A 15,224-nucleotide genomic window follows, 5' to 3' on the forward strand; every position below is an offset into this window, starting at 1 on the left:
AAGATGCATCCTCACTTCAGAGATGTGAGCAGATACACGCTTTAAAATTAATGATGTGTGTTACTCAAGAAGCTTGGAGGAGGCAGTCTCAGGGTTCACTTCGCAGCTCATCAACGTCATCAAAAGCTCAGACCCTTTTCATCCTTTTCCTCTGCCATTCTCAAAGGCAAGGCCATGGGCTTATTGGTTCACAGTCATAAGATGGCTACCAGAGCTCTATCGATACCAATTATAGTCTCATGCTCCATTTTCTAAAGCAAGAGGAGAGGAAGGCACACTTTCCTTTTATTAAGGATTGCTATGACTGCCTTAAACCAACTGTGTCTCATCTCCTGGGGTTGGACATACTGTGTCCTAAACAAAGTAGGGGTTCACATAGCTTGGATAAAAGGGCAGAATCGCTGTTTTATCTGTCTGATGCGTTGTTTGTGTCTCCTACCACACAGTTAGGCCTTTGGTTATAAGAAAGAGACTTTGTTAACCTTGTGTAATTTTGGAACTTAATTAAGTGACACACACAATAAGCACTTAATAAATATTCACAGCATAAGAAAATACTTATAGCTAACTAACCTGGAATTCCCAGTCTAATTGTAAAGCCATATTAACAAATTCAGAATTATTAAAATTATTGCTTATGTACAGAAATAAATAGCCTGTTTCAGAAAAGCTTGTAGTTATCAGTAAGATCCTATACTCATTTTTGTGCTTTCTTATCTCTTAGGTGGTCCACAATTAATGAAAACTTGTTTGCAACCACTGGTTATCCTGGCAAAATGGCAAGCCAGTTTCAAATCCATCATTTAGGACACCCTCAGGTAATGTAGAATGTTTTGTTGCATATGTATTTTTCTTAGTTTGTGTTTTTTACTTTTCTACCCATAACCCCAAAATTTGTAACTAAAGATATTTATGTCTGTTATCTGCCTAAACTGAAAGAGAAGCCTTTTTTTAATAAATAAATCACCAGTAGCAACAGATTTTTTTTTTTTTGCCAATATTCCACGTAAGAAACTTCTTATTTCTTCTGTTGCTTTTATATTTTCTCGTTCATTTAAATATATTAATTTAATTTTGATTGCTTGGTTAGTATGGAGTATAAAAATGTTTGAGAAGTTATTCACAGAAGGATTGTATGCTTTATTCCAGCCTGCTACAAATAAATAATATATATTTCACCTCTGTTGTTTCTGCTATTAGCAAAGATAATTTATCAGTGCATTTTCTTATTTTTGAAAACAATTTGTGAATTTGGGGGATTTATTGTGCTTCTTTAATTCTTCACATATTTTATTATAGCCCATCCTCATTGGTTCTGTAACCATTGGATCTGGCCTTTCGTGGCATCGAACTCTCCCGCTGTGTGCAATTGGAGGAGACCACAAACTATTGTTTTGGGTGACCGAAATGTAAAGTAAATTTTCTCTGTAGTTTAGATTCATAAACTTTGTATTTTTAGTACATATTCTGGAGAATTTCTTATTTTTATATCAAATATGCTTGTAAACTCTAGAAATATCTCAGTTGTTGCTTTTGTGAAATAAAATATTGATGGTTTGAAAAATTATTTTCCTACTCCATTCTCTCTGTGTATGTGTAAATATATACATACACACATATATATTTTTTCATCATCTTATAAAACTGTATAATTGACTCAGCAGCACTGCTCGAGGGAATAAATAACAAAAAATAATGCTTTTGATTTTATTAAAGGATCAGTCAAGGTGTATCCTATTGTCTACACTTTGAGTGTATGCTGTTTTCTTAATTCTCAGGAATACAAACATTTACAAAAGGAAAGAAAATCTCTCAGGACATTCTAGAAGAGGTTAAATGTATATATGTGTACGTGTACATTTTTTAGTAGTCTATATGTGTAGGGATGCCATAATTTCCTAAATAATGATAAAGAATTATTAAATTTAATATAAAAAATGGTTTGCAATTTCTTAAAAATATGACTGTTACTCAGCCCTTTAGACTAGACGCAGATTCCTTCAGACTAGATGTTTTAACATTCTTAGAACACCAGGGATAAAGCTTACTTTGAAAAATAACTTATATGCTTTTAACAGCCTCCCCTTTGTATGGATCTTCACTGTTCTTACCAAGAAACCTAAATGTTTTTGAGATGGCACCTAGTGGCAATAGAACTGTGTTCACTCTCTCAAAGATCACTAAAACCAGCATTGTGTAAGACAGCCAGCCATGTCATGTTTTTGTGACACATCACAATATACTCACAAGAGTATAAGATCATGGTTCTGCTTGTCAGGTATAGAGTTAAATAAATTTCTATAAACTGTCCATTCCTGCTAGTTAATACCCTCTCTGAAGCTTCATTTCCTCTTGCAAAATACAGATAGAAGTCATTCATGCTATCAGAATTAAATAAAGGTGAATGAAAATACCTAGTGTGTGTCTGCCACAGAGTTCAGAGATTTGTAAATTTTATTGATTTATCTCATAGACGTATAGTTCTTATTTTTGAGGATTTAGAAATTTATTTTTAATTAATACCAGCAAATGTTTTTTACTGAAGTTTTCTATTCATAAAATGTCTTATAATAATTATCTTATGGAATCAAGAAAATTATCTTTTAAGAGATAGGAAAATGTTCCAGGTAATTAACACATTGACTTGCTACATTAGGAAAAGTTTTTTCCCTGGTGCCACGGTGTTTTATGAAAACAAAACAATCCTTTCTAATTAATTATTTTTTGTTTTCTGTGCATGAGTTACATGCAGTGCAATCCAAGTTTTTAGAATTAAATTGTCAATATTAACTGTAACAATAAGAACATCAACAAGTAAGATTTTCACAAACCAACTGCAGGGTTTTGCTTCACAAGGCCCCAGGCTCAAAACTAGCCTGAGTTAAATACAACTCACATGGTAGTTGATGTGTTTTTAAAAAAAAAAAGTGAAATTTTGTAATCATGTAGTTGTTTTGAGGGTCAACTGTTTACATGACTTAAAGTATAGATGAAAAAATTGCATAGCAATTTTCAAGCCAATTATGTATTACAGTGAAATATTATTACCAAATAATATAAATTGTTTCCTTTACTACTTTACAAGCATATTTTGAACTTGCAAAGGAAAAAGCAAAGGGGAAAGAGTTTTTACATGGTTCTCTTTTAATAGTTTGTGTGATGGGACAAAGATCCCTAAAAGCATCAGGATAGGCCAAAGTCATGTAATATCAATATTGACTCTTGTATTAATAAGAATTTGTCATTTCAGGATACATCCAAAAAAAAAAAAAGAAGTCATCCCTTGGGCTAGTATATTTGAAAATTGCTGTTTTATATTTAGAAAACTTGATGTAGGAATTGGGCAGGTTATATTTAGGGATGGAGTTTCAGGAAATGAACATGTTGGGCTTGGGTATCTAGGAAATGGATTCTCAGGAGTAAGGACTTATCCAAAATTTAAAAGTTGTCTGATGAAATTACCCAATAGAACTGCTATCTATTATTAGGGGAGGCTGTCTTGGGAAAAGAAAACTCGTGGTGGTCATGTAAATACAGTCATGCCAAAAAGAGGTAGGAAATGTTAACCTCAAAGGAAAGAAAATGGTGGTTCCATTTGTGAATTAATATAGTAACCATCAAATAAGACATTCTCAATAAATAAGAGGGTTGCCTTACCTCTTAGTTACAGGAGTGGAATGTACTTTATTCTGCCTAAGCATTGAGAACTCTAACCTCTTTCTTTCCTTCCTTAGGTCTTAAGTATAGGCTATAGGACCATTTTCCATCTTATACTTTGTTAAAGTTTATTGTGTTCAATTACTTTGAAATGGTATAATGATATTCTTTTTCTTTAGTAAACTTTGTTCCTTGAAATGTGTTTAACTAAGACTAAGACAGGAGGAAATGCTTATGAGGAATTATTGGTCATCACTGGTAATTCCTGAGAAATAACATAAGATCTGATACTGTGTGTATGTCCCCGTTTTAGTTTTTACATATTTGTTTATAAATATGTCTAAGAATGTTTTTCTTCTGTTGAAATCAAGCTTTCCTCAGAATTGCTTTACCCCACAACATCATGGAAAGGAAAAAAAAGTTGTACTTAATTTCTAAAACTTGTATTATTTAGGACTGTTGAAGCAACAATCAGAATATCACAAATCTGCAAGATGTCAGAGCTAAATCCTCCTCTTTCAAAATGATGGGATCATAGTCCCATTTTATTTTTATGATTTGGCTTGTACAATATTTCAATGTCTCTCCCATGCCAAAACACAAAATCACACACCCATGCACTCCAATTTGTTTCTTTGGTAATTTGTGACTACATATTGACACTGACCTAGAAATGTTTCTGTTGCTGTTTTAAATCTCATGTCAGTGAAGAAGAAATAGAAATCTGGTTTGCACATTTGTGTCTGGTTTTTTGTAATTGTCCAAAATCTGACATTGTCCCAGAAATGCTGATTGGGAAGTTCTTAGTATTGTGCCCAAAACTAATTTTAATAGTTCGTAGCAGAGGAAAAGTAGTTGCTCCAGACTACCTCCCATGTTTTTCTATAGCTCAAAAAGTTAAACTGAATTTAACCCAACTTTATACCATACCAGTAGTAGCTTTTAGCTCTGAGCCTAAATAAGATTTGCCAAGTAAAAATGATCATTATTATGATCCATTTCCACATATTCCTCATGAAACTTTGGTCAAGTTCTCAGAAGCAGCATTCTGTTCTAATATATCTTTATCAAACTGTGTGCTCAGTAACAAGGACAGGAAAGAACACTCTGTTTCTCTAATCTTAACACCTTGCTAATTCAAAAACATTTTAACAGGCGTTTGAAAAGAATTTCAAAACAGCTAACATTTGTTTCTAATTATACATTTAAAGAAATAATGCCCTTTAAAATGTAAGTAGAAGTTTTCGTTTTATTTATTAACATGGTTTTAATTTATAGTAACCATTTGTTACCTAAACACAGTAACACAACAAAATAATTAGGATATCAGTTTTAAAGATCTCATTTCACAAAAGGAAAAAAGAAGACATATGTTATGGTATATCCATTACTCAAACTCAAGCAGTTTCTTTTGTATGCATAGACATAGACTTCATGGAAAATGAAAAGGATTTAATCTACTTTCTGGCCTTTTCAGCTGTTCTTTGAACTACCCTAGTAAAAACAATTGTTGCCTTATGTAGGATCAAGTGACATTTGTCTGAAAATTTCCTTGGATCAGTTTATTTTTGTTTAGCTTAGATCATTGTTATATAGCTATTTGCCTTTTCAACTAATTTTTAACAGTATACTCTTACACCTTGCGACTGTAACACTTAAAGTAAGCTCGCAAAGCCCACATGAAGAATGATAACTAAAAGGGGAGGCCACCAGGCTTCTCAGCCTTTGCAAGCAATTTGATTTAAAGATTTTTGAAATATGCATTTTTACCAACTGCATTTATGATACTGTATTGAGTTAAGTTTTTATTTCTTTGTGGTAAAAGACAATAAATGCTGCTGGTATCTTTGCTTCTAATGGTAAACACAAAACTTTGATCTTTCTTACAAACACGGCTGTTGTCCTATCATTGAGCCAAATTCAGACAAGATTAGGCTGTGGCGAAAATTAAGGTTAATCTTTGCAATGATCTCAAGTAAGAGCTCTCTAATACTGTTTTAGGAAACCTCTATTTTTGAGACAGTGTATAAAGGAAATAAGTCCCAGACAATTAATCTCTAAGCCAGAGGCAACTAGTGATAAATTATACCATAGTGATAAAGAAGGTAGAAAGTGTCTAACCAAATAAGTTCCTTGTGGTTAAGTTTTACTCAGACTATAACAGTAAGAAATTACTTTATTAGTTGACATTAAGTTTAAATAAGACCAACATAAGTTACTTTTTAGTGAACTTCTTTCTACCGTCTTTGCCTAATTTAATGATTCTTCAGTTAATTGCTAGTTCTTTCTTCCACTAGTACTAATGAAAGCTAGTTGTTTATTACAGATAGAATAACTCATGTATATTTTATTATAATTATGTAATAGTTCATTTTTGTTCCCAGCCTACAAAAAAAATTTTTTATTGAGATTTGGACTCTCTGGAATTTTAAATACTTTGCCAAATGTTCTGTAGGGCTGATTCCCCTGAGATTTGGACACTTAGTGCCTCAAGCTGTGTTGTGAACAGCTAATGATGCATTTCTCCAAATTGCCTGTTCCAAGAGAACATCTGTGTGAGTAGCCCTCACCTGAAGTCTATGGAACTCTAATATTAGATTTACCTAATAAAATTTCCCTGGCACTTGATTTTGAGCAAGTATAGGACCTGGTCATATATACAGCTGTTTCAGAAGTCTCCCCACTCCTGGACTTAACCTACAAATACATTAAACCTCCATCCAGTTCTGGAATTCTGTCAGTGTTTGTGACCTATTTCATTCCCCATCTTTCCACCCACCTGCCCAATAACTAAGATGTGTTCACATGTGTATATAACCTTTACAAAACCTGGGTCATTGCTCCCCAACCTATTGATGGCAAGTACCTGGGAGAATATAAAATTATTGCAAGAGTTTCTCAAAATTATATTCATATCACCACTATCAAAATCCTCTTTTTTCTTAGAAACCATGAGCTTGTGGAATCCTGGGATAATATGGACAGCCACGAAATCAAACTTGCTCATGTATTTCTAACACATTGGCTTCAGGTGTCCTGCCATCTGCCACTTCCTCCCCCACAACACTATAACAGGTAGTAAGGGAAAGGACCCTGCCAAGGAACCCTTCACACCCACTCAGAGATAGTGGCTTTTGGAGGTCTCATTCAGAAATCTTAGAGGTTAAAAACATTCCGAGATATATAAAGGTGTGTCTCTCATCTTGATATCTATTATGTCTGTAGTCCACAATCCCGGGCCACAGACCTTACCCGTCCATGGTCTGTTATGAACCAGGCTATACAGCAGGAGGTGAGCGGCAGGCAGAAGCTTCATCTGTATTTACAACCACTCCCCATTACATCACCACCTGAGCTCCTCCTCACCCCCACCCTAGTCTGGGGAAAAATTGTCTCCCATGAAATTGGTCCCTGGTGCTGAAAGGTTGGAGACCACTATTTGTGACTCTAGGTGTGGCTCTGGAGTTTGTAAGAAAGCCAGAATACTTTAACCATTTCTTCCTATGTGATATATAGGAGGCAAGACTTTCTAAGGCAGGATATGTTACAGGAAAACTAATAGAACCTAGGGTGGAAAATAAAAGGGAGAGAAATACTATCTTTGAATGAAATTTTGATATTTTAAGTTTAAATCTCCCTCAACAACGTATATGTAGTTGCTCAATGGATATTAGATGTCCAGCTACAATCACCTTGGATTCCTCAAAAATTTTTTTATATTAAAAGAGCTTCTTATACTGGAAAACATGTGAACCACTTTCCTACATTGACTGGCTCATAACTTCTGGCCCAATCATTTTTTAAAAGGTAATAGCAAAGGCTCTAACATGATCAGACACAAGGCTTCAGGAAGAAATGTTGATGCTGAACTTCCAGAGTAGTTTTCAGTGATTTTATGTGGTTGTTATACAAAATAACCTGACCACTTTAATAAGTCCAGGTGCTGAGTCATTTACTGAAACAGCCAGGGGAGGTTAATTAGAAGCAGCTGATAGTGACATCATTTGCTGCTTTTTTTTTTTTTAAATAAATGGAGAGGGTGATTCTTTGAAGAGGACAGAGTGCTATCAAAGGTGTGCAAAGCTAAGCAAACACTCATGACTGAGGTTTACCTCATTTCTACTGCACCCACCAAAGGGGAAAAGTCTGACTTGGTGAATCCAAGACAAAGTACCATAGCTCTCCAAAAATGGTAACGTTTTCTCCTAAGAGAAATGACTGAGATGACATTTTTTCCTCCTATGCATTTTTCTTTACTTCTAAGTTTCTGTGATTAAATATTTCTCTTTTATAATATATTCTTAATTCCATGTGCATGGCTCTGTCCTAGCTTTAAGGGAATACAAGGAAACAGAAACTGGCCTCTGACAAAGAAATTACAAAGAGGTTGGCAATATCCCATGGTTACAAAAAGATAAAGGGTAGTGCGTCTTAGGTAGCATGTCTTAGGTATCATGAGTGGTGCAGGCAAGGAGTGTTACAAGGATTAAAAGAAACTGGCTTCATGATCTTCATTAATGCAGGAAAATTAAAAAGACACTTGAATTTCTAGAGCACACCCTGCTGAGGAACTTGGGGCACCAGTTCCTCTGAAGGGGAGTGCAGTGTTTCAGGGGTTGTGTTAAAACAGGAGGCTTGCTCAAGAGTCTAGATGAGGAATGATTAGATGCCCCACTTTTTGTCCTCCACCTGGCATGCATAGCCAGGCAGCTACTGCTCCCCCTCTGATCTCTTGTTGAGAAATAGAATCAATGAGACTCTAAACTCAGCAGTGAGATGACTTGCTGAAACCAGCGGTATTACCTGAAAGTCCAAATCCTGAAAGGTGAGTGTTCTGTATTTTCTTAGATTCTGTATTTATCTATTTGGCATCCATTCATCATAGGACCAATTATATTAACTGTATTTTCTTGTTTTCTGTATTCTTGATGCTCTGGCATTTGTGGCTTCATAATCCCAGGAAGAGACTGCCTCCCCCAGAGGTTAGCTAATTCTTAAAGATATTAATAGTAAACTACTTAGTAGTATGTCTTTCATATGCAATCCAACCAATCCTGATCCCATATCTCCCAATCACCTCCTTACCTAACTCTCAACACACCAAGCCAATATTTCCCCTGCACTAAGTCAACGCAGGGCCAGATATCAGGCAACTAGGAACAGTCCTTATGTCTGAAAGCCCCCAGAATTAATGAAACTAGCCAATCCTGAACAGTTTACCCCTCTCTGCTTTGCCTTTCCAGCAGAAACTCCAATAACAGCTCTGGCCTAGGCTTTGCCCTCGCTCCTGCTTCTGTCTCCTGACCAAACTCTGGTGTTTCCTCTGTAGCCTTGCATGGCCTGTCATGACTTCTTTTGGGAAATGTAAGTAATAAATTCTTTCAATGGCATTAGCTTCTCTGTGTCATCACTCGGTCACCTACATAAATAAAAATCCTATGGGTACAAATGGGACAGTGAAAACTTTTCCCAACCCCCTCAAAGAAAGCACAATAATCATTAGGTTGTTTTGCTCCTTTACTGGGGACTCCCTGACTGTAAATATCTTTAGGTCTTGTCTATTGAGGTAGTTAGCTTTCTAGAGAGAAATCTAGTCTCCTGCCTAGAGGACATAAACTTACAATTCAGTTTTCTGAATAAAGTTAGGAGAGCCAGAACAATTAAAAGGAGTAGCCTGAAAACAGTAAATTCTTACAAAATTGAAGTAACTGGTTTAGAATTCCTTCACTTAACCAAGTCTCAACAGACAATTTGTATCTCTCCTGAGGGATGGGGTGGGGGAGGGGATAAAGGGAAAACATTTTATTTTCCCACTTTCATAAACCAATCATGGTTCTCTATTCAATCCTGAAGCAAGCGGAGAGAAATACAAAAGAAAAATTGGGGTCCTTTTCTCATTATTTCCCCCACCTGAGAACTTACCCATGATAAAATTAGCAGCAATTTTCTAGTAATCTGCTATGAAAACAAAGCACTGAAAAATTGAAACATTCTTAAGATTTTTTATTAAATGGATATGTAGCATATATAGGCTCTGCCCTTTGAAATCAATATTCATTACAATCTACTTATTTGCCTCCAAAATTCATGATGGTAAATGAAATCTGGTGATACTTTTCATTTTTACCAGTTCAGAAAGCCTGAAGGAGAGAGTACATATTGCAAAGAATATCTGGCAGCTGGCCAAGTCTTCTAGCTATAGATTGTTTTTCATAGTCCCAGAAATCCAGCTAGTAAAATGTGACTGGCCATGCTGTCAGGAGCTGCGGATGACTGATGAACAGTAATCACCAAGAGTCCTAGGAGGCAGAAACTGCCACTCTTCGTGCTGTTAACTAGAAATCACGTTTTCTAGCATTGTGTTTGTCTTTTTAAGAAACCAAACCACTTTTTGAAATATTTCTGTCAGTTGGCCAACTGAGAACAAGTTCATATTTCTATAATTCTATACTATATACAGTCATGCATTCTGAGGAATGTGTCGTTTAGGCAGTTGTGTCATGTGAACACCATGAATATGCTTACACAAACGTTGATGGCATAGCCTATTGCACACCTGGGTTATATGGTATGGCCTATTGCTCACAGGCTACAAACCTGTATAGCATGTTACTGTACTGAATACTGTAGGCAATTGTAACACAATGATATTTGTGTATCTAAACATAGAAAAGGTATAATAAAAATACAATATTATAATCTTATGGGACCACTGTCTTATATGTAGTCTGTCACTGATGGAAACATTGTGTGGCCTATGACTGTATATGGGACTATATCATATATGTGTGTGTATTTATATATATATATATACACATATATACACACATACATATAAATGCCTGCTACTAATATATAACCATAACCATGAAGTGACTGTTTTGTTTTTTTGGTTTTTTTTACTTTTTTCTCCTGGCTGGGAGCCTCTCTTGGCTCTATAGAGGAGGGCTAGGCTAGCTAGTTAGGGATTCTGCTCAGGGAGGATGATTAAGTGAGTACCCAAAGTTGTAAGTCCCGCCTAAATCAAGGGTTCATGCAATATCAAGTAAAATGTGAAAGCACAAAGGTCATTAGGCCCAAATGTCATTTTACAGATACTTATGTTTTACTGTGGGTCAAACATTGGGCTAGAGCCTTCATAGTGAACACGACAGACTCTCTGCCCTAAATTGATAATCTGGTAGGCATTCAAGCAAATAGGCAAGTACAATATGTGCCAAGATAAGGTTAACAGAAGATGTTATGGAGCTAGAAGATATGAGAATTGGTAGATAATTAGATGTAAAGGAGGGTAGAGTAAATGGTGATTATTATAGCCATGGAACTTTCCCAGGCTTGCCTATCTACCCTCAAATCATGCTCATTACCTTGTACCAAATAGAATGCTCTAAAATACAATTCTGATCATGTCACTCCCCCGCTTAAAGCTCTTCATTGGCTCCCATCATGCCTCTCTTCAAGATTTTCCATGGCTTCCTATCTCACCCAGAATGAAAACCAGCGTCTTTACAATGGCCAACAAAGCTGTGCATGATCAGGCCCCCACATAACTTTTAGACATCATCTCCTGTTCCCTGCCTTGGTCACTCTGCTTCAGCCATGCTGGCTTCCAATGTGAGATCTGGGCTAGATATATAAATGTGAAAAACTCTAAAGTTTGGGAAAATGAGGAGGAACCAGCAAAGGAAACTGAGAAGAAATGTCCAGGGTGATAAAAAGAAAATCATGAAAGATTTACCTTTCTGAAAGACAAATTAAGAAAGTTCCAATCAGAATAAGGTGATCAACTTTGTCAACTGTTGCTTGTGGGTCAAATTGGGTAAGAAGTTAAGAATTGATCAAGGGTTTTAGCATCACAGAAGTCACAGGAGGCCTTGAGATCACCAGTTCTTACAGAGAGTAATGGGGCCCATTACGGTAAGTTCAGGAGAAAATGGGAGGAGAGGAACTGAAGAAAGTGGGGCTGGATAATCTTTTGAGGAGTTTTGCTAGAAAGGGAAAGGAGTGGATTCAAGAGATTTACTTTATGAAAGTAGGTGAAACAATAGCATTTTTGTATTTTGCTAGGAATGATCCAGTAAAATGGGAAACTGATGATGCAGCAGAGAGTGAACATAATCATTGGATTGATGTTCTTGAGCAGGTGAGGGGGAATAGCATCTAGTGCACAGGTAGGGGAATTGGCCTTAGGAGTAAGGACAGTTTATCCATAGTAACTGAAGGGAAGGCCTTCAATTAAGAACTTATACGTGAGTAAGAAATAGAGGTGGTGGTGGAAGCATGTGTAAGGTCTAACCTCAAGAAACATGAATTTAAAGTGAAAGGGGTCTGTTTGAGGCCAACCAACATTGATTGTATAATATTGGTAGCAGTTACAGAAAAAGCAGAACATTGGATTTACTAGATTTTTCCAGGTAGACATGACAAAGGGAGGGAGGGGTAGCTTTATGGAGTGATTATGATGAATCACAGGATCTAAACTGGATAAGAAAGGAAGTAAGGACATGAGGGAATTGAGGGACAGTGAAAAAGTAGATTCCTGATGGCTCAAAGAACTGTGCAGGTTGGGGTAACAAGGAGAGTGATCTGGAAAGATAGGGAGAAGTTTGCCAGAGTGTGGATGTTTCAAATTAAGATTTTGTAGAGGGTGAAAATATTAGTAATGACAAATTCCAGGGGTTGAAGATGGAAGGAAGAGTGTGGGTGAAGTAGGAGGGCAGAGGACAAGATCACTGGAGGAGAATTGAAGGAACTGAGAGACCAGAGTACCAGAAAGATCATCTCTGTAGGTATTTAAAAAGAAATAAGCAGTAGTAACCCAAGGGCCTATAGGCAGCTGTAACAAGGATGTCATTCTACATCTCATAGCATGAACTTAGAGCTGGGAGATGTTTTTAAGGAAAAAGGAAGGGCAACGGTCTGGAAGCAATGAGGAGCAAGGGACACACCTACTACCTCCTAACCTAATAATAAAGATATGAATGAAAAAAGAACCATAGGCTACATAGGACACAGTATTCTCAAGGAACAGTCAAGCTGAAGCTGGAAGAGGGTAATGATCAAAGAAGAGAGTGAGAAATGGGGATTTTGCACACCCCAGCTGAAAGGTTTGGGAGGTGGGAAGGGGTCAGAAAAGGTGATCAATGTAGAAAGCCATATGAGTTTGGAAGTCTAAAGGATAAGGGATGCCTGGGAGTCCAGGACTAACTGTGATGGTCTTAAGGCACAGAGTGGTAGTAGAAGAAGAAAGGGTGGGGTTCTTGCCAGGAGCAAGCAGAACTCTTGAAGGAATAAGTGGTGGTCTTCACTCTTATCAAAGGTGGTATGTAGGCCAGGGTGGGTTGTTCTTATCTGGAGCATGTAGAGATCTCTGGGGCACAAACCTCAGTGCCTGTGCACATGCTGTCCATCTTGTTGAGTGCCCCTCCCCATCTTCACCTTGCTAAATTTTACGTCTTCAAAACTCAGCTCAGGCATCATCTCCTCCAGAAGTCACCCTTAATTTCACCAGTCTGAGTTAGGTGCTCCTCTTTGGAACATACGTTAAGCTACCCTTATCACACTTTTAATCTCTTTTCATTTTTCTGTCTGTCAATCTAGACTATGAGCAACTTAATATCTGTTCACTTGTTTATTATTTTTATCTTCATGAGGGCAGAATTTTTTGTCTGTTTTGTTCACTGCTGTATAGCTGATTTATATAACAGTGCTTGGCACATTGTAGGGGAATATCTGTTGAGTGGATGGATGGATAAAAGGGGGATTCTTCAATGCTAGACACCATGCCTGGATGGATCATAGTAAGCCCTCAACACTGTGTATTAAAATTATTAATGAGTTTTCATTAAAAAGTGGAGTGGTTGGTACTAATTGAAGAGTCATAAGAATAATCCTTGTCCAAGAAATTTAGAGTCTAGTGGAAAAAATCCAGCTCCTATGGACTTTACCAAGGGAAAAAAATATATAAGTACAATTGCCTAGACCTGTCACAATGTTTATCTTACTTATAGTTATGGCACTAGTCCAGTCAGTACGTAGAATATGGAAGGTGCTCAATACATGTTTGTTGAAAGATAACAATGAAATATTCAATGGTATATAACTAGTCATAGACAGGAAGGAATGTGTATTTTAAAAGAATTGTTCATCTTATCCTTCCTCACTTGGACCTCCCATTTCTACGTGTACAAATACTCTCTCAACTTTTCTGTTTCCAACATTTATTATGCATCTATGTGCCAGGCATCACATAGCCTTTTAGCAAATTTGGATCATGTCACTCCCCTGCTCAGAATATTTTAATGGTTCCCATCCCCTATAGAAATAATTTTTAAGCCTTTTGATTCAGAATAAGACCAGGAGGTGGGTTGGTTAAAAAGAAAATTTCCAGGTTCATCCCCCAGAGGTCTTGATTCAGTTTATCTGAGATTAATTTCTGCAATGTACATTTTAAGAAGCACTATCTGCCCCCAAATAATTGATGCAGATGGTGCATGGATCACACTTAGAAAAACATGGACTATATAGTATCATATTTAGCATAAAGGGTCCTTAATAAGTTTTTTCTGTCTATTTCTCCTGCCTCATTTCCTACCATTGTCAATTTGTGGGATTTTTTTGCTTCAACAAAACCAACAGCTTTTCATCTCCCCTACATACCATACTCCCTCATGCATTCTTGGCTTTGTTTATACAAAATTTCACCCCAAATTGTCTGCCTAACTTCCTCTATTGTTAAGTAGAGCTAAAAAGCTTTCTCTGGTTTTCTCAGGGGACTTAGAAGCATCTTTTACCTATGGTACCACAGCACTTTGCATCTGTGTGGGTGTGCCCCCTGCACGCTCGCAACTTTCACAGTATTTTGTTTGCAAGTCTGTCTAGACGTTACACATATAAACTCTGTATGTCTTCCCTAAACTATAAATTTCTTGGAAACAGAAACTATTCTATTCTTCATCCTTTCAGTACTGAGAATCTTCCTTGGTGCATAGGAGGGGTTCAGACTTTTGGTCAGGTGAGTTGCAATAGGTCACTTAACTGGTAACCTGCACGGTCAAAATCTGAACCGAAGTCTTCAAATTCCAGGTGCAAAGCTCCTTCCAGGTCACTGTTCCGCATTCTCAGTGATCTCTCTAAAGTGGCAGTCACTCCCATGGGTTTGTGCCTCACCTGTAGTATTTGACATTTTATTTCATATTTTAAAGATCTTTAAAAACAGGGCATATATCCTTCTTCAGAGCATAAGCCTCCCCAGTGCAGCAGGCTCAATCTGACTCAATCTTTGTATCCCCTGGAAGGCCTAGCAGTCTCCAGCATTTAGTAGGATAAAAAAAGAAATTTTGTTGTTTAACGAATGACATATCTATTTATATAACACACAGGACTAAGCAGGGATAACTTCAAACGGACATAATTCCTGACTTTTTTTTTTTTTTTTTTGCCCCTCTTTTAAGATCTTATTGCTAGAACAGAGGCCTCCTTCCACCCCACACCCCCCCGAGAATGACGTCACAATCCTGACCAAGAACTACCGATCCCAGGATGCCAAGCAAAGGGGCGGCCCCTCC

General features: G+C 36.9%; 1 protein-coding gene across 4 annotated transcripts in view; it reads left to right on the plus strand.

Annotated features, from left to right (window-relative positions):
* The window catches only part of NUP37 (nucleoporin 37), a 44,073-nt gene extending 42,506 nt beyond the window's left edge, over nucleotides 1-1,567 (plus strand). For all 4 annotated transcript variants that reach the window (XM_045553105.1, XM_045553106.1, XM_045553107.1 and 1 more), the window contains 2 exons: nucleotides 725-818; nucleotides 1,300-1,567. In XM_045553105.1, coding sequence (XP_045409061.1) covers nucleotides 725-818; nucleotides 1,300-1,413 — 208 coding nt within the window. In that variant the 3' untranslated portion in view covers nucleotides 1,414-1,567. The remainder of the gene's footprint in view (nucleotides 1-724; nucleotides 819-1,299) is intronic.
* Nucleotides 1,568-15,224: the final 13,657 nt, after the last annotated feature.

The sequence above is a fragment of the Lemur catta genome, chromosome 6 (genome assembly GCF_020740605.2).
Source record: "Lemur catta isolate mLemCat1 chromosome 6, mLemCat1.pri, whole genome shotgun sequence".
NCBI lineage: Eukaryota > Metazoa > Chordata > Mammalia > Primates > Lemuridae > Lemur > Lemur catta.